Genomic DNA, 20,406 nt, shown 5'->3' on the forward strand with positions numbered 1-20,406 from the left:
ACTCCAAATGCCAGCTTCTGTAGGCTGCTATCCTCGTACCGCGCACAGGAATATTAGTAAGAACTCTGCAAAATTACGAAGAAATTATCCACAGGCATGCAGGGGCAAATTTGTACACACCCCAAGGACTTCAGCCAGGCACTGCAGTCAGTTAACTCTCTGCCTGACAGCAGCATTCCAACCGCTGTGGATTTATTTATTTATTTATAATTTAATTTATACCCTGCCACTGTCGTAACCGGCTCGTGGTGGCTAACAGTAGATGAAACCCCACAGTAAAATACCCCCAAAAGCAAAAATCCAAAAAATAAAAACCCAGAAAATTGGACGTGGGTTAAGAGCCCATCCACATCCCTGTTCACAAAGAATGTAAAGGACGTAAGAGGCCTCAGGGGGCTAATGGGGGTAGTCAGGTCTTACTTGCCCAGCAGGGGGGAGCCCAGATCTTAAAGGCCCCTGCCTCAACTGTAGACCTGGTGGAAGAGCTCTGTGGAACTGCAAGAGCCCCGTCAGGGCCCTCTGTCCGGGATGTTAAGTCTTTGTACGCTGACATCGCCCCTAAGGATGGATTACAAGCCATTAGAAGCATCACGCCTGATAACACCACAGGAAATGCTGCCACTGATCTTTGGAAATTTTTAAACAGAGGCTGGAGAGCCATCTGACAGAGAGGATGATTCTGTGAAGGTTCAAGGGGGTGGCAGGTGACAGTGGATGAGCGATGGGGTTGTGAGTGTCCTGAATAGTGCAGGGGGTTGGACTAGATGACCCATGAGGTCCCTTCCAACTCTAGGATTCTAAGCCCTCAAAAGATTTCTCTCCAGGGTGTAAGGGTAGTTGGGCTTACAATTTCTAACTGTATCCGATGAAGTGAGCAGTGACTCACAAAAGCTCACACTTTGCCACATGTTTTGTTTGCGTTTACGTTGCTAGTGAACTCCTGCTGTTTCCAGTTACGGTGTTCCTTTGGGTTGATGGTCTTTGCAAGTGTGTTGAGCCACACAATACCCTTGGGGCAGAGCAGTGTCCAGCGGGTTGGGCCAAAGCAGCAGGTTTCTATGGAGGAAGAGTTCTGTATATATTTACACAATTGGGCTTTACTATGGGAGGTTTTTCACATACAGTCATTGTTACTTAACCACCTAGCGTTAATAACCTTGCAAATGCCAGCAGGGACATATTTATATCACCATGCCTTTCTCTTCCAAATGTCAGTGGCATTTATTCAAGCTGTTTGAAGAGTACTGTTGTGATTTCCCCCACACACAGTTGTGACTCTTCCTGGAATCATAGAATCATAGAGTTGGAAGGGACCTCCAGGGTCATCTAGTCCAACCCCCTGTAGCAGTGGTTCTCAACCTGGGGGTCAGGACCGTTTGGAGGGGTTGGACCCTTTCACAGGGGTCCCAGCAGGGCAAGCAGCTTGGCCGGGGGGGGGCACCATCCACGCAACAGCCTTGCAAGGTAGATCGAGATAGAGCATTCATCCGTCGGGAGCAGCGGAAAAGAGCGAGATCAGCATGGTGGGACAAGAGGCAGAACTGAACTGAGAAAATGGAAAAAAACAATTTATATACAATCATAGACAATGGACTTTCACGCCATGGGTCAGTTTTGGTTTCATTTCTGTAAAAGAACCCTTGTATTATTTTATGGTTGGGGTCACCATAACATGAGGAACTGGATTAACGGGTCGTGGCATTAGGAAGGTTGAGAAGCACTGAGAATGCAGGAAATTCACAACTACCTATCCACCCACAGTGACCCCAATTCCATGTCGTCGTTCCCCCCCCCCCAAGAAAACCCCCCTGAATCCCTGGTCAGTCTGGTCTGGAGGAAATTTGCCTTTTGACCCCAAAGTGTCGATCAGCATTTCCCTGGGCAAGCAGGAACGGGCCACAAGAGCCGAGCTCAGACACAATCCCTTCTGCCTACGTTCACTCTTAGTTTAAAACTTTCCCGGAGCTTTTATTTTTGCTCCTGAGTCACGTGGCTTTTCAGAACCCTAGAATTGTATGTTAAAGCTTTTTATTTCAGTTCATTTCCTGTGTAGTCTTCATTTAGACCAGTGAAGCTCTGTAGGTTGGAAAGCACATTTGGCTCTTCTGAACGTTCTCCAGTGCGTCAGGGAAAGCAGGCAAGGGGGTTGCCTGGTGGGGCTTGCGGTTAGCGGATCCTACCTTGAAATAGCCTCCACTGGAGGAATACACCCAAGCTGCAAGAATGGAAGTGAACATGGCTCTTTTCATTGAGGCCAACTGCAGATCTGGCCCTGCCCAAGCCATGGAGTGAGTCCCGGTGGCTTAGAGTCTTAATCCAACATCTGTGTGCTGTGGGTTTCCCCCTTGACATAACTGGTTACCGATTTATTTATTTTTCCTTCTGGTTGACCCAGGCAGAGGGAGAGTTCAGGACGTGCTACTGCTTCAGAGATTAAAAATTAATTCCAGTTTATTGCCAGATCCCTTTTTGGCCGCTGGAGGAAGGACGCCTCCCCGATGCAGACCCTGAAGACAAAGCAAATGAACTGTACGCACCCAGCAAGGGGTTGAGCTGGTGAGATCTAGATCAGTCTCCCTAAAAATAATCTAAACAAAATATCTCCGTTGCATCGTGTCTCAGGAGGCCTTGTGGTTCAGAGGCTAACTCACTGTGCTGTGTTTCTGAAACGGATTAGGTTGGTTTGGGTTTGTTTAAGGACTGTTATCCTGCCATTGCCTGGGAATTAAATAATACACTCAGTACAGAATTCATGGCCCATGCAAGACCGTCCTACCCCCAAATGCTGAAAGCCAGGGCCTGCAAAAAGGAGCTGTTCCGCCAGGCATTTGGTTGAGACCAGGCATAATCAACAGTGACTGAAGGGGCCCCCGCTCCCCCCCCTCAGAGTTCCGCCAGAGCGCTCTGGACTTGGTTGCACTGTTGCATTGTTTATACTGTTATATTGTTATACTGTTATATTGTTACAACTCTTAGTTATTAATATTGTACAGTCATGTATTGTTCTTATGTTCTATGAAAACCACCCTGAGCCTCCGGGGAGGGCAGTATATAAATATAATAAAATAAATATAAATATAATATAATGAATAAATAAATTTCAAGCTTACCTAGGGAGATTTCTTTTTTTTTTTTTACCTTTACCTGAAGGGGCCAGCTATTTTCTAGAAGCCTTTTTTTGGGCACCTGAAATAAAGAACTAACTTTCTCTTCATAGAAGAGCTCCTACATATCCTCTTGCAGCTGTGAGAAGCCCATATCTCTACGCCAGCCTTTCTGAGGTTTTTTACTGCTGAGAAACAATTCTTCAAGCATCGAGAAAGCCCAGAAGTGTTGCGATTGTGCAGGATGTGGTTGGGAAGCATAGCCATGTACAAGCCCACCCAGGGGCCCTCCCCTTTCTGCCCCCTCCTGGACCATCATTGGCCATTGGGGGGGTCGGCATGACCACATATTTAATTAACGAACTCTCGCCCATTCCGGAAACCCTTCCAGGCTCATCAGGAAACCCCCAGGGTTTTTTTTTTAATTATTTATGTGTTTTATATCCCACCACTCCCATACAATGGCTTGTGGTGGGTCACAAGGTCCTCATTAAAAATCCCATTAAAACCCCCCCATTAAAAGGACATACTGATACAATATGAAAATACAAATCGAACAGGCGAAATAACACAAGCCCCGTGCATAAGACTAATACCCACTACCGGGGAGGAGAGGGGGCATAGCTGGCAACGCCCAGGTGCTCACACCAGCCCTGGATTCAAAACTCTGGCTGAGAAAGCCTGCTCTACACCTTTTAATACAGTAAAAGTCCTCCTACCCTCTTGGGCAGGCTGCAGCCCAAGAATGACCGTGTTTGAGGCACAGGAGATCTAATAGATTGAAAGGAAGAAACAATCAGAAGAGGTCTGAAGGGCACAAAGGTTCATATCTCTCCTCTGTGCAAAATTAAATCCAGAATATGACCTTTCTGATGCATTAGGCCCAGAGATGAACAGGAAATGTTCCAGTGGAAAATGTTCTGCTTCTGAGGAGTCACTGCTTGATAAAATTAACAACAGTGATGCTGCAATATTGGTCAGACCAGGGAGGGTCCATCTAGTCCAGCCTCCTGTCTCACCCAGTGGCCAGACAGTTCCCCTGGAGGGCCAGCAACAGGGCAGAGAGGCCGAGGCCTTCCTACGAGCATTGGAAGACTCCTGCTGGATCTGACTAGTGGTCCATCTAGTCCAGCCTCCTGCCTCACACAGTGGCCAACCAGTTCCTCTTTCCACCTGTTAATTGTATGCCCAATCAAGAAATCTATGCCAAATCAAGACTTAGCACATGGTCTGAAGAAGTCAGTGGCTTTTGTCCCAGAGTTTGGAGGAGAGCACTTTGCAGAAGCTAATCGGGTTTGGGTCTGAATAGCAAACTGATTGAAGGACAGTTGGTCGTTAGATCCCATTTTCTTTAATTTAAGGCAGGGATCGTCAAACTGCGGCCCTCCAGATGTCCATGGACTACAATTCCCAGGAGCCCCTGCCAGCATTTGCAAATGCTGGCAGGGGCTCATGGGAATTGTAGTCCATGGACATCTGGAGGACCACACGTTGACTACCCCTGCCTTAAGGAGTCCACTGTTCCGGACTCTAATGGCTGGGAAACCGAAAGCCATACTTGCAAGACAACAACTAAAGAAGACCTCCTTGTGCTCAAAATATCTGTTCACGAGACTCTCTCCTTATCGAGGTGGTCAAATACGGTCCGGCAAAGCCGCTCAAAGCACTCTTGCATGATGAGATGGCTTTGTAGTCCGTGGACATCTGCAGAACCACAGTGTGGCCACAGAAAAGGTCCTTCCAAAGTTAGGCAGCAGTGCTGACTTTACCAATGAGCCCGGCTGAATGGGAGCAAGAAAGAAGTTGGAACAACCTCTTGTCCGTCTCGTCGTCTGGCCTTTTGTTCCGCGTTGCCCAGAACAGGGAGTTGGAAGTTTTGCCCTAAATCTTCTCTGAGAACAAACAGCGATTTCTCAGTAAGCAGCAAAACACTTCAACCTATGTTTCCAAACTCTTATTAATAGCAGTTTGCATTAGTCCAATTCACAGCAGGGTCAGGATTTAATTAAAGCCTCCGCAACAGATGATATTTGGGAGGAAAAACGGATCATGCTTTCTCACTGGACTTCCGTGCGATGCGTTGTACACGTTTTGTTGTGCTTAACGCTAGCTCGGAAAGTTTAGCCTTCCAAGAGAGCTTGGCCGTCTTTGTACATTACGTGTTCTTCACATCTCCAATTCTGCACGCAAACTCGGAAGAGGTAGACCAATTGGACTTACTTTGCTTTTACGTTTCTGCAATCTGTACTCTGCTGTGAACTTTTTTCAGGCATTGAAATGTTTATGGATATAAACTGCGAAGGCAGAAGGAGGCGGGCGCTATTAATTTTAAATCAAGCCGCCTTGCCTTTCTGCCTGGTAACCGGAATGGGAGCCTCCATTATTAGTCTCCCAGCATGATTGCGTTGGCCCGCACATTTAACATGAATAAAACATACTTTGGGTTGGCATGGTCCAGGCGGGCATTATCTGCCCACAGAGGGGTGACCTGCTGCCCAAGCCTGCTCCCTTTCCTTTTTTCTTTCTTTGCCTGCTGTGATTCAGCAGCGTAGGACGACCAAGTCCTAGAATGCATCCTAGTGTTCTTTTCTTGCTAACAATTAAGGTCATTTATTGCAACCCATCCTCCTTTTAAGGGGTTCTGTGTGGCTCGAAGGACAGTTGAGTTTTGTATCCTGCTTTTCTCTACCCAAAGGAGTCTCAAATCGGCTTCCTTTCCTCCCTCTCCCCACAACAGACAACCTGTGAGGGAGGTGAGGCTGCGAGAGCCCTGGCGGGACTGCTCGCTCAGAACAGAACTATCAGGACTGTGATGAGTCCAAGGTCAGCCAGCTGGCTGCATGTGGAGGAGCGGGGAATCCAACCCAGCTCGCCAGATTGGAAACCACCCTTCTTAACTACGGCACCACGCTGGCTCTCTCCCCGTGCTTACAAAGCTCTCCCTACTCATTTAGCGTCGCAACGACCCTGCGAGGCAGGCTAGGCAGGAAGGCAGCGACTGACTCACAGTCCTCCAGCGAGGGTTGGGGCTGAGCTGGAGATCGGGATCCTGGTCTCTCTGATCAGATTGTTTGATCTACTAACTACACCATGGGGATGGAGTGGGGTGGTCATAAAGGAGCAACAAGCTTCTCCTTTGACCCCCCCCCCCACCCGCTTTTCCATCAGCATTTTCTGACCTCTCCGAGAACGTAGCGGCTGCTCTTCCATACATGCCGGGAGCTGGTGGGTGTTAGGGCAAAAGTGCTTGGTGTGCATAATCATCTGTGTTCTGTTCCCCAGGCCCTGCTGATGCCGGTACTCGGAGCAAACAAGAGAGGCCGCTAATGACAGAGCACACCAGCGGCGGCTGCATTAGGCTGCAGGCAGCCATTTCCCAGGGAGATTTAATATGCAGATTATAAAGGAGAGTTGACAGATCCAGTTTGGGAAACTCGTGGAGATTTAGGGACGGAGCTTAGGGAAGGCAGGGGCTTCATTGGGGTGCACCCATCAAAGCCGCCGTTGTCTCCAGACCGATCTCTTATTTGGAGATGAGCTGTCACTCCAGGAGCTCCCCAGCCCCCCCCCCCCCCCCTCGGAGTCTGGCCTCCCCTTCCTAAAGTGAGCTGCAAAAAAGGATATGGATGCAGGAGAAAGTCCGAGGACAGCCGGGAACTCCTGGCCTGAACTGTATTTATTATTTATCAATAAATTTGCCGTGAATCACAGGCTGTGTACGGCTTATCCCAGACGAATACCACTGCTGGAAGCAGAATTTACAAATGTGTGGAGTTCTTATTGCTGTGCGGTTTGCAGAAGGTTGGCCTCCGAGCCTGTAAATTGTTGAGAGCTTCGTGGGAAGCAGTTACCGAAACTTCCCTCTTGTTCGTCCTGCCGTGTCTTCAGGGATCCACTTCAATTCCACCAACATTGCACGCTTATTTGAAACTGAAGTGCAGCTGTCCCCGCCCCCCTCCCCGCACACTTCCCCCCTGCCTATAGGCATGAAGACATATTGACAAGTTGTGCGCTTGTGGCACACGGGCCAGGCTCCTCTGCTCCTCCCATGCTCCAGCTCTCTCCCTTTTGTTGGAAAACCGCGGCATGCGATTGCACCCAAACGGATTCACGCTTGCACTGACAACCGGAAAGGCCAGTGGTTTGCAGAGCGAGGCAAGCCACGGTTTCTTGGTCTGGGCGTGAACTGCGGCTTGCGGTGAAATGAGAGGGGAGCACTGCACACTGGAGCGCCGAGAGAAAGGAGCGCGTGAACCTGAGACGCATTCCCTTATTACCACTCTCAGTTTGGCCTCGTGTCTGGTCCTGACCCGTGGATTTGCCTGCAGTGGACTAATCCCTCTCTCATTCCAGTTCGGACGATAGTGCCTTTCATTTCATGACATTTTCGATATTTTCGATAGTTCAGGCGTATGGAACTTGGGGACGTTCCGCCATATTCTTCTTAAATTCAAAAAAAGGACAACATTTCCCCCCAGGTGAGAACTGTAGGTCTGAATAGATTCAAGTGGGTAGCCGTGTTGGTCCGAAGCAGCAAAGCAAATTTAGAGTCCGGCGTGCGTGCGCACGAAAGCACGGGCCTCGCATAAAAATTTCTAGGTCTTGAAGGGGCTGCTGGACTCAAAATTGGTCCCATAGGTCTGAGTGTAGAGTCAGGTGGGTCGCCATGTTGGCCTAAAGCAACAGAACAAATGTTAGGTCCTGGGCCACCTTTATGACGAAGACATTTTTATTCAGGGTATAAACTTTGGTGTGCATGCACAATTCTTCAGATCCAGGTCCGAATGTTTCAGGACAAGGCCGAAGGAAGGACACGGCTTCAGCTCCAAGCAAAGGGAGCCTCTCTTTGCAGTCTTGTGCTTCGTGGTGTGATGTGGTCGAGGTCCTCGTTCCAAGCTGGTAGCTTCTCTGGTTGCTGCTTTTGGCACCGGTCCTCGTAATCCTCACAGGCCTCCATAAGTTGTGGGTTTTTGTTTTTAAAGACAAAAGCCCTAGTGCATTCTCAGCTGAGAAGCCGCTGTGTTTGCCAACAAGTCAGTATCTGTTCTGACCTTGCTCAGGCAGGGCTGTGAACCTCCCCGTTCTTCTGTCCGCTGTTGTGCCAAACTGGTTTGCGATTGAACACAACACAATCTGGGCAGTGTTGTCCGTAGGAATTTGACATTATCATTTGTTTGCCTGCGTGTCGCTTTCCCTTATACTCCAGGGTGTGAAAGTTGTTCAGATAAATATAGGAATGGGAGCTGTTGCTTTAAGTACTTGGTAAGGGTATCTATTTTTTTAATTATTATTTACATGAAATAATTCCCCCCTTGTCCTTCTCCTTCAGTGGGGATGCAGAGAGGCTTACTTTGTTCTGTTCTCCTCTTGTTTTGTCTTTGCAACAGCCCTTTGAGGTAGGCCGAGTTGAGCGGGCATGGCTCACCCAACAACTCCCCGTGGCAGAGTAATGATTCGCCCCTGAGTCACCCGGATCCTTGCCTTGCACTCTGATCACAGCACAACACTGACTTTGTGGAGAGCCGAGAACCAAAATCAGTTACTTCATTAACTCTCTTTCCAAAATGAGGATGACACCCGGGTCGGTGGTTTATCAACCCTGAAGAATTCTTCGTTCCCTGCCTTCTTTTAACAGACTAGATCAGGGGTAGTCAAACTGCGGCCCTCCAGATGTCCATGGACTACAATTCCCAGGAGCCCCTGCTAGCTGGCAGGGGCTCCTGGGAATTGTAGTCCATGGACATCTGGAGGGCCGCAGTTTGATTACCCCTGGACTAGATGTTTAGCCCTTGGTGTTCCCCAGGGGTTTAAAACCACTGTGGCCGAATTAGACATATGGTATGACAGGTAATTCTGGGAATAAAGGATTAAAGTGGGTTAGTTCTATATATTTGGCCTTATTTGGGGGGGGGATCTAAGGTCCTAGCCCCTCCTGTATTCTCTTTCCTTACAGGCAATTTCCTAACTAGGTTTGTATAAACTGTGCCATAAATTGGGGGAGGGATAAATATGCTCGCCACCGATGCTTGTGCACACTTGCATAATGTCTCTTAGTTTTTGTTTCTGCCGAAGAGAGCAAAAGTCCAGTAGTTGCTTAAAGGCTAACCGACAAATCTTCCGTAGAAATTTACTAGACCGAGAAATGCCTCTACATCTGTTTTTAGACCGACTTAGACTCGACTGCCCCACACAGTCTGCCGGGGGAGCTGACCCTAGAGGGAAGATTCTCCCCGCAAGCTCAGCTAGGGTTTAAGAACTCAGGAGTTGAGCTGTACAATAAAATAATGCAAAACTTGTTGATTTATTATAGTGCACAATTAAAAACAGAACAAAAACTTCATAAAAACTATACAGAACTAACAGCACATAAGACCAAACACGTTTCGACCCTACTGGGTCTTCCTCAGTGTCAGAACTGTGAATAATACACTCTATATAAAAAATATCTTTATAAAGTGTAGCTGAGTGGTTGAATGGGATCTGTACATTATGGCTCCCAACCAATATATGTAAATTTTATCCTTTTTGGAGACCACCTCCTATGATATGTGGCTAGGCTCACCACTCTTCGCTATTATATAATTCTGTGCTGAGAGTGTATCTCATGTGCATCAGAAAAGAAGCTAGCAGATTGCTCCCTGCAGCGCGGGAATTTCTGGGGCCGGCTTCTCCCGCAGCCCAGTTTAAACCAGACTGAAGGAATAGCGTGACGCTGTGGTATATGATGGTCGTCTCCGTGGCACAGTCTAGACAAGAGAGCCAAAAAGTGCACGCAGGTCTGGGGTCAAAATCCAATCATCCTTTTTAGGAGTCAGTGTCAAGTTTTGAGACAATTGCACAGGCTTGTGTTACTTTTTTAGCCTTCCAGGAAATGCTTATAACCCGTTCCACTGTAGCTTACCTCTATGCTAACGGAACCTTTCATTTGTTTGTGCTTGTAGTTAAACAAGCGATAGTTAAACAGCATCTGATCCCTAGTATCTGCGTGCTCAAACATTTGCATGTAAGTGAGTGTCCTGCATAGTGCAGGGGGTTGGACTAGATGATCCAGGAGGTCCCTTCCAACTCTAGGATTCTAAGTGAGGGAAAACCTGAGCTGACTAGTCGTTTCCCCCCCTTGCTGGCAGACACTGTATGTATGTTTGACTGAATGTCGACTTAGGAACAGAAAAATTCCTGAGTTGTGAAATCGCACTGGCTGCCTTGCATTTTCAGTTCTTTTTGAGTCCGTGTCATATCCTTGTTTTCCCTTCCACCTTTTCAAATTGCGGGTATGTATCTCTGGGTAGAAATCCTGCCTTGCTGTATTGTCAGTTATGATAGCTTTGGAGATCTCTCTAGTCCAGGAATTCCCAACCAGGGGTCTCTGGACCCCTGTGAGCTCCAGAGGGGGTCCGTGGCCTTTCCCCTCCGACCTTAATCGACTTGGTCACAAGCTGCGGAACTGGCTGCCTCTGCCCAGGGGGCTTGGTGGGTAGGCCATGGGTGTAAAAATCAAAGGGGGGAGAGTTGGTTGTGACATGGTATGAGAGATCTGAGCCATCTTCTCAGCTCCTGCATTCTTGAAACGAGGGCGAAAAGTACAGGCGGTGATGTCACTTCCGGTGACATCTCACCTCTAGGGGGCGTGACCGGGAGGTGTGGCCAGCTGACATCACTTCCGGGGCCCCTCGAAGCTTGAAGCTTTATTTCAGGGGCTCCTCTACAGTCAAAAGTCTGAAAAGAATCTGCTCTAGTCTAATGAATTATCAGTGTGGGTGGAGGGGGCATACAGAAAAAGGGAGCTGTTCTCTGATATACAACTAGCAAACTTCCACAAGTTCTGCCAACTATCCTTGGAGCGCAGGCTGGAAAGAAATGTCAAGGAAGTTGCAAACCCCTTGATCTCTCCAGCAGCCGACTCCATTTCTGGCTAGCCGCAGCGGTCATTATGCAGGCCATGGCTGGCAATCCCAGAGGCGGCACACAAATGTCTGAGCTGTGCCCTTGCAGATTGCAAGGAGGCAGAATGTGCCTCCAAGTGCAGTGCGTTTCAAACGCACCTAGAAAATCAAATATGCGAAGAAAAGTTCTCGTGCACGCCAGGAATTTGTTTTTGTACGAAGCAGAATGTGATGAGCTTCCTGGCCGTAGGCTGATGTATTAGTTCCTTATTGAGGATGAGATTTTTTAAAAATATGTGCATCAGGTGCCTTGTTTATATAAAAAGCTACATGCATTAACATTTTCTACTCAAAACACATTCACAAGCCCTGTCTCACCAGTCAGCGTATGCAGTTTGTGTGCATAAGATGAAATTCACAGACAACATTCTGCTGAAATCTGTGCGATGCTTAATCTCCTAAAAGTCCAAACAAAGTGAGCCTCAGGAGAGGGCGGTATATAAACATTATCAATAAATAAATAAATAAATATCCAATGCAGACATAATTCCCAAGTATATCCCTGCATGTTCCCCTCTCTTTCTCTCTCCTTACATGTGCATCCCCTGTTCCTCTCAGAGTAGAACGATGGCATTATTTATGTCAGAGAGCTTCTTATGTTTTTGTTCTGCTAAAAGTACAATCCATTTGCCATGTTAGCCTTTAGCATGGGTAGGTATGGACATACCATCCTGTGGACTATTCTACTCTGAGAGGAACAGGGGATGCACAAGTAAAGCTCTTATTCTGCGGCTAGAATAAATTCTACCAACTTCCATGAATTCATTTTTGCAGATTTTTACATTCTGCTTCTCGTTTTGGGATGGGCTAGGGAGGGCGAGATGTTCTGCCTCCTTGCTGGCAGAAATCTTTCTTTACCTGCTCCCTCTGTAATCTGTCTGATTTCAGTGGCTGTTGACACCCCACTTTCAAGGACAGGGGAAAGGGCGAGAAAGTTGCTTTTAAAGGAAATGCATGAATTGTAAACCTGATACTAAGATCTTCATTTGGCATATGGGGTTTTGTTTTATGTAGCCGCTTCCGTCACGGAAGCCCAAGTCTGAGTGCCTCTGTCATTTTTTAGCTTTGGTACTTCTAAGGAAGACTTCTGCTTGAAGTCCCAAAGAGACGAGTCGAAATATGACGATATCGTTTAAAAAAAAAAAAAAAAACAAGCCTGTGATGTCATTTGTGTATAAACTACTCCTTGTGCTGTCAGATATGCTTCCTGACCCAAGCCAAGTTCCACTTTCCCTTCAGCCAGAGAGAGAGAGCAGGTAAAAATCAAAAGTCAGAATAAGATTGTCAGGAAAGCAGAAAAGGCCCCAAGGATTGCTAGTGAGCTTGGTCCTAGGCATCACAATGAGGAACCAGTAATCTCCCACAAAGTTTGCCCTTGCAGCCAAGAAAATTTGATCCAAATTAGTACCCGAAGACTAGGCCAGCAAAATGGTATCCTTTTCTATACCCAGCTGGACCACTAAACAAAGGATCGCTTTTATTAAATGATGAACTTTAATTGCTGTTATGGAAATAACTTGTAACAGGGCTTGGTATCAGTATGGATTTCGTGTTTTGTTTACCTGTTGCTGTTTCACATTTGTTCTTGTTTGCGATGGCTTTTGGCTTTACGCCATACAACGGAACTGACATCTACAGAATGCAAAACGAACACTGTAGCTTACAATACATTTGAAACCAAGTTTAAAACCAAGTTTAAAAGCCCTCTGAGAGGGGTGACCCAGGGTAAGGTTTAGCAGACTTTAAACGCCACTCATTCAGGTTCCCCAAATCTCTCCCCCTCCCGCCTGTAAAGTTTTGCTTCTGCTTCTTCGGATTTGCTTGTGCTAAAACCTCCCCTGCGTCACATTAACCTGTTTTTTATCAGGAGTAATGATCCGTAATGGTCGTGCAAAAGGCTAAATGTGTTTTATTGCTTTTTCTTACCCTTGCAGATGTTCTCAAATAACGATGAGGCCGCGATCAATAAAAAACTCCCCAAAGAACTCCTGCTTCGGTAAGCTGCCTTCTGGTTTGTTTAATGCTAGTCTGTGTGTGTGGGTTTTTTTTTTTTTTTAGGCAACGTCAGCATGAACGGGGAGGCCTTGGTTTGCTGCAAAAATTAAAAAATCCCCGTATTTTGCAACTTGGCAAGCAAAGTTGTACAAATCCTGACAGTCTCGAGCCATGAGTTGGGTCAGTGTGCTTGGATTCTGTAACATTTTTCAGCACCTCAGCGCAATGCATTGACATTTCCCAAAATAGCACAGTTCTGTGCCCCTCAGTTGCACAGGTGATAAGAAGACCATTATGGTGTTTTGCTTTCTTTGGATTAGGGAAAGCCCCAGAGATTTTTGACGCCTTTGTTATTTGTTTGCAACGAAAAAAATAACAAGAGTTCGTTGGAAGCAAGCAGGGCTGTTAAAGCCAGCGAGACTGGAGCGCACATCAAACGGGTGTACCTTTGCCTTTTGGCCGCTTATGGGTTTTCACCTTCAGCCAGCCGCCGCAGCTCAAAATCCTCAGGCTTACCAAGCGTTTGTGTGCCTCTTCCACCAGCTGAAGGGGGTTGCCTTCCAAAGGGGTGTGTGTGGGGGGGTGCGTGTGTGTAAGGCAGGGGAGAGATTTCTAGCTTTGAAGGGACATTAATGTTCTTTTTGGTGGGTCCTTGATAATCCATTGGTAATCCTTCCCAGCTGTTTGGAAACCACAGTTGATGCAAGAGAGATACCAGCATTGGACCATCTTCACTGATTTCCTGTTTATTTCCTGGGCCAAGTCGAAGTGCTGATTTTGATCTTTAAAGCCCTAGATTCCCTGGGCCCAGGAGATCTACGTCTTCCGGCGAGGGCATACCTCATTCAGCCTGGCTTTCACCTGAGGCCATGCTTCACCTTCCTCTGTCACCTGTGTTAGGCAGAGTACCTTTTTCAATCATTGCCTCTGCCCTCTAGACTCTTTTCCCCATAAGTCCATTTATCTCCATCACAGCTTGCTTGTCAGCAGCCGGGGAGAAGCTGTTGTTCTTGTAGGCCAGGGGTAGTCAAACTGCAGCCCTCTAGATGTCCATGGACTACAATTCCCATGAGCCCCTGCCAGAAAACACTGGCAGGGGCTCATGGGAATTGTAGCCCATGGACATTTGGAGGGCCGCAGTTTGACCACCCCTGTTGTCGGCATTCCGGAGCTCAGTCGCTGCTTGGCCTTAACACTGTTTATTTAATATCCCTGCTGCTTTTTGTGTCGCTTTTTAAAAATGGATTGTTTTTATTATGATGTTTGACTCTAGCGTGGCGTTCCTTTTGTTGTTTTGGCCATTTATTTTTTTTCTACGCGTTTATTTCCAAACATCGTTGGCTGCTTTTCTCCCCAGAGGAGCCCAAAATTGTTTGCAGAAAGAAAAACGTTCCAAATTACGTTTTTTCCCCCTAAGTTTCTATTTTGTCTTTAATAGCCTGGGGTATCTTAGCAGAACGGTGGCATTAAAGGTGCTTTAAATGAGCCGAGTGCTCTGTCGGTAAGGGCAAAGGAAATGAAACCTGGATTGTTTGTTTGTTACGTTTAAATGCAGCCTTCCTTTGCAGCTCGGGCCGCTTCCCAAAGATCATGAATCGCGTAACAGAATGCAATATAGGCTCAGTAATGATATCATCAACAATGAGGCATCATCAACAGTAACCATAACATAAGCAACAGTAGAATATTTGTTCACAGGTAACATTACAACCTGTGGGCATATCTAAGTGGGAGGGGATTCTGGGGGCGCAATAGAAATTGTCACTGGCCTCAACTGGAATTCCTGACGGAAGAGCTCCGTTTTGCAGGCCCTGCGGAACGGTGCCAGCTCCGGCCGGGCCCCGATCTTTCCACTTTGCAAAATCCCAGATGCTTCCACAGAATAGACAAACTAAGCTAAGTCAGTCTCTTGAATCTTGATATCTAGATTTCAGAGACTGTGAGAAATAGAATTAATTCTGTTCTATATTTTTAATACGGGATCAGGGCTTTTCTTCTTTTTAAGTCTCAGGGTTGGCCTCAGCAACCTGTCATTTTGAAACCCAGAAACTGAGCGTGTTTTTCTAGCGCCGGGCGAGATTCACCTGAGCCTTCCCCAAATACCATGTCATGATGAAACCGAGGATGCCGATAGAATGTATTCCTGGGCTCCTACGCTCACTTTGCCATCTTTCTACTCCAGACTTGCAAGTTATACCAGTTCGTTTACCTTCCCTGACTGAATGTCAGCAGTTCCTGCGGGGTGGCTTGCATCGGTATTCCGGCAAACAGCAGCCTGGCCTGCTCAGGTGCCAGTGGCAGATGCTTCTGTCTGGAAAGAGAGTCCGGGAGCCAGTAAGACAAGTTTACCAATCTAGTTAGCTCAGGTCCTGGAAACAATACAAGTTAAGCACTCCTCGTAGATTCAGAAAGGCCTCCTGATGGAGACAAGGAATTGGTCTCCTTGCTGCCTGCCACGGGTTTTTTGAAAGTGGGCAGGGCCAGAGGGGCTGACTCCACCCCCTGCATCAGCCATTTTGTGGCGACGCCCACCACGCAGGCTCAGAATGCCAGAGGTGCGTCAAAAAGGTTGAGGGCTCTACATTATACTGGCTTTTGGATAGAGCATCAGCTGGACTGGAAAGTCATCTCTTGCTTGTAAGCTTGTTTGCTTGATTTGGAAGATTTTGTTTCTGTCTCCTAAATCAGGGGTAGTCAACCTGTGGTCCTCCAGATGTTCATGGACTACAATTCCCATGAGCCCCTGCCAGCAAACTCAGAATTTGTTTACGCTGGCAGGAGCTCATGGGAATTGTAGTCCATGAACATCTGGAGGACCACAGGTTGACTACCCCTGTCCTAAATGACTGGTGCTAGTTCCTCAGAATTTCAGTTCTCACACACACACACACACTTTTCGCGTCCACCGTAGTAAACAAATTCTGAGTTCTTTGGCTTCTTGCACTTTACCCCACATTTGCAGTCTAGGATGGTGGGGAAAGGGAAGTTCTGCTTTGGGGTGTGGGGGATCTTTTTCGCGGTGACGCAAGCTGCGCTAGCCCTGGGCCATCAGACTCTGTCAGCTGACTGTCACAGGGTTCCTTTGAGGATTAGATAAGTGCATAACGTTATATCCAAAGCCGTTGCGGGGCAAATAATAGGAATCTGTGTCTCCATTGCTGGAAGTTTATTAATCTGGTGCAGGCTTTCTCAACTGGGTTTCTTGAGGGTCCCAGAAGGGTCTCCCTGCTAGGGTGGGAGTTAATTTTATATATCTTTTAAAAAAATTATTGGGTGATATGACCATATATGGTTATGTCGACCTGCCCCCCCCCCCCTTTATGGCCAATGATGGGCTTGGAGGGGAATGCAAAGAGGAGAGTATCTTCTCTCTCTCTTTTTTTTAACCTCCTTACATGTGCGGACTCGCATTTTCCCCCTCCTGGAACGTCTCCTGCGTTCCCCTCCTGGAACTGATTTGCGCCTTCGGGGCTTAGCCCAGCTCTGCTTTTGCAGACCCATAAAGCCAAGCTTAATAAGCGTGGAAGGGCTTAGAAGTACTGTTAGAAGTAACAGTTCTGAGAGATGGAGGCTTTATGGAGTGCGTCCCGTGGAAACGCATGAACGCAGTTGGGCAGGGTCGTCTCTGAAAGAGAGCCTTATCGAGCGGACGGTCTTGTAAATGGGCATCAGATTCTGCAAGACAAAGGCCGGTGTGTCTTCACACAGTGCTGCTGTGTGCGGTTCTCGCCCCCTCGCCCCAAGGAAGGTCTTGACGTCTCGTGTCCGCGGGTGTCGAGTGAAAAGCATTATTTTCCTCCCATTCAGTCGTGGTGCCGTGGACGACGGGTGGCTACTAATTGAAATTGCTCCTGCCTGACACTGCAGGCTTGTTTTCCCCTTCTGAAGCCACTTCATCGTGTGTCGGAAACCCCAGAAGAAGGCAGAGGGGAGAACTAGGGCAGGAGTTACCCTGCCAGCACTGTCCTGAGCAGGGATAGATGCACGGAATTTAAGAACGGCAGACTCTAATCTGGAGATCCGGGTTTGATTCACCACTCCTCCCCACAAAGCCTGCGGGGTGACCCTGGGCCAGGCACAGTTCTCTCGGGACTCCCTCGTTTCTGCCTCCCTCACAAGGTCGCCTCTTGTGGGGAGATGAAGAGAAGGAGATGGTCAGCTGATCTGAGACTCCTTAGGGCAGGGGTGGGCAAACTGTGGCCCTCCAGATGTCCATGGACTACAATTCCCATGAGCAAACACTGGCAGGGGTCATGGCAATTGTAGTCCATGGACATCTGGAGGGCCACAGTTTGCCCACCCCTGCCTTAGGGCAGAGAAAGGTGTAGTATAAAAACTTCCTCCTCCTCCTTCACATATCTAGGAGTAATGTGACCACTTGAGTAGTAGGCTGTTTGCCTGGGAGGAATTATTGCTCTTCCCAAGGAAATAGCCAGTTTCATTCTGCAATGGGCAGAGAGATTGCAGATAAGACTGTGACTTGGCATTCTATTTCACACCAGGATACATGTAAAGTTCTGCATCCAGCTAAGTTAGCTAAGAGAGAGATGGTCCCTCTCCTCACCGTTTCACTCATGGGCTCCCCTGTCAGAAAGAGTTCTCTCCCTGTATAAAGCAAGAGATTTGAGGGGAAAGTTCTAGCCGATCCTTTCCTTTAACTCTCTAGTTTCTACAGAGGCTGGGCGGGGTATGTCCACACTCAGACACTTGCAGTCTGAATTGATATATCTGGGATTCCAGGTTTTTACCATTTCAGTGAGACCTAGGCCAGAAGGATATGATAAACGCAGCCAGGAAGAGCAGTGTGAGCGTCGGAATGGATTTTGCCTTCATGTCTAGACCATTGGCTCAAGGGAGGCACTGAAGAATTATTTCTGAAGAAGAAGAGATTAAAAGAAGAGAGGGTGGCCAGATGGGCTTAGGATGAGGATCGGGTTCCAGGCAGAGACCTAGAATAAAACAGCTATTGAGTCGTACGAGCCACGAGCCTTCTGTAATAGGAACCAAATATCAAGGAAGCTGGTGCCAACTGAAACAGCGCAGCGACTCCAAAAGCTGGGCCATCTGCAGGCCGAACACTTGAGCATGGTTTGTTTTCCTCAGCCGCGGTTCATCACAAGATCTGAATAGCTAAACAGTGAGAGAACAGACACAGATCGGCATCTGAAATCATGATCTGAGCCGGGTTTGCAAACCGCGGTTTGTGCCGGCCGTAGTTGAGCATTATGTGTGCTGAGACCAGGCCGTGGTTAAGGTGGTTTATCTGTCTGTATTCTTGGAAAGAGCTCTATAAGGACAGAGCTTTACAATTGCCAATCCGTCCCTCTTTGGAATCTTGAAGGGTAAAATAATCTGCAGTTCCTCTGACCCATGGGAAATTATTCTCAGGCCCTACACGTAATGGGTGGGGACTACAGTGATAAGGGAGAAAACGGCAACCTTTGGAGTTCTTTGAGAAATTGAACAAATATGTAGAGTTCCGGATCAAGTTCAAGGCGCTCTCAACTACCCCTGCCCCAGCTGATCTTGAGCTGGCTTCTCTTCTAGCGCAGTTTAAACCGAGCTGCAATAGGAGCCGGCCCCAGCTGAGATAGCATAGGGCGGTCATCTCCCACCGCCCTGAATATAACTGAGTATCTCCAACTAACAGCTGAAGAATTCGCCTTTTATTCAGACTAAGTTATATTGGTACCCGATCAGATTCTCTGATCTGTAATCGGCTTAATCCCCTCCCAAGCTCGGAATAGCCGAATGCCCCCCCCCCCCATCATGACATTAGATCAGTCACCAGAGTTTTACGTGATTTTAGGAAGCGGCATGGTGGGGTCACATCCCTAGAAAGGGAAACGTTCTGCAGGAGAAGAGGAGAATTTCAGAGAGAAGCATGGTCTTCCCAGCTGGCAGCAAACAATGTCATAATTAGTGGCCTCTCGTTCCTTTTGGGCCTGCCGTCGAGAATGGGCAGCTGATGAAACATGAATGAGAGCGATAAATCTCCAGCGCGCTCTCGGCCAAGGAAACCAGATCCCTTTGCCCCGTGAAACTTCTCACCCCTCCGGGAAGCAGAGACCACACGACCCTGGAATGAGCCCTGGGGTTTCATTGCATTGAGAGAAATGAAGGGCTGCTGTGAATCAGTATGGAGGGACGGCAGCAGCCCAGCAGAATCGCTGGTAGATTGAATCGATGGTAGAATCGATGGCAGATTGAATCGATGGTAGAATCGATGGCAGATTGAATCGATGGTAGAATCGATGGTAGATCGGAGGAGTTTATAGAGTTCCAGAGAGCAGCACCGAAGGACCATCTGAAATGTCAGCAGGCAGCAAGGAAGGAGATGAGCACATTGTTTGATTAACTGCTGGAAGGTGTCAGAAGAAGACCCTGGAGCTCGGATGGAGAGCAGCGTAATCCAAAGTGACTGAGGAGCTCCATAAAGTGAAGGAGCCACTGATGGGCGCGGACCACAAAGGGTTGCACACAATAGCTGAAAATCCAGAGGCTGCCCGCTGTCATTAAGCAGGGCAAAGGGGTTAGAACAGGGGTAGTCAAACTGCGGCCCTCCAGATGTCCGTGGACTACAGTTCCCATGAGCCCCTGCCAGCGTTTGCTGGCAGGGGCTCATGGGAATTGTAGTCCATGGACATCTGGAGGGCTGCAGTTTGACTACGCCTAGGTTAGAACAACCGCTCCAGGAAGGTAGACATTTGGGAAATGAACTCTCTCTCTCATTCAACCGGTTGATTATGGACAACATTTGGGCATTATTTTTACTGTACTGTATCAGGAGGACAATAACCATCACCAAACAGGCATTTGCATCATTTTATTTACCTAAAATCAGCAAACGCCAATTAAATAAACCACGTCAAACAGGTCAAGACAAGGAGTTGAACGTAGCAGGTTAGGCAGCTAACTCTTGGTTTGTCTTTGTTGTCTTGAAAATCAAGAGAAGCATTCCTGCTGCTTTTTTGAGTTCCCGAACAGCTTCTCTGCTTTGAATGAATTAGTCCAAAGGAATAAAATAGCCTTTCTGTCCCTGCTGAGGAAACTGCTAAATCCTGGATTATTCAGTAGCCTCTGCGTAATCCAAGTACTTAAGTGATCAGTTCTCCCAAGTTTACTGGTGTAACTTTCTGTAGAGTCTCATTGGCAAAATACTGATGAATAAAAGAACCCCATCAATCGACTTTGAGACAGAGACAGAGAGGGGTGCTCTCTGCTGACTCTCTTCAGCCAACTTCCAGTGGAGGAACAGCACCATACTGAACACAAATTAGGAAAACTTGCAGGGATTAGGCAAAGTTATAATAATATTAATGGAAATTCTTAAAAAACAAAAAACAATTTATTTGTACATACTG

The 20,406-nt window shown here is 47.5% G+C and overlaps 1 protein-coding gene across 2 annotated transcripts in view; it reads left to right on the forward strand.

Annotated features, from left to right (window-relative positions):
- The window catches only part of FBXL20 (F-box and leucine rich repeat protein 20), a 51,114-nt gene that overhangs the window by 10,891 nt on the left and 19,817 nt on the right, over positions 1 to 20,406 (forward strand). For both annotated transcript variants that reach the window (XM_077315198.1, XM_077315197.1), the window contains exon 2: positions 12,982 to 13,043. In XM_077315198.1, coding sequence (XP_077171313.1) covers positions 12,982 to 13,043 — 62 coding nt within the window. The remainder of the gene's footprint in view (positions 1 to 12,981; positions 13,044 to 20,406) is intronic.

The sequence above is a fragment of the Paroedura picta genome, chromosome 16, assembly GCF_049243985.1.
Source record: "Paroedura picta isolate Pp20150507F chromosome 16, Ppicta_v3.0, whole genome shotgun sequence".
NCBI classification, from domain to species: Eukaryota; Metazoa; Chordata; class Lepidosauria; order Squamata; family Gekkonidae; genus Paroedura; species Paroedura picta.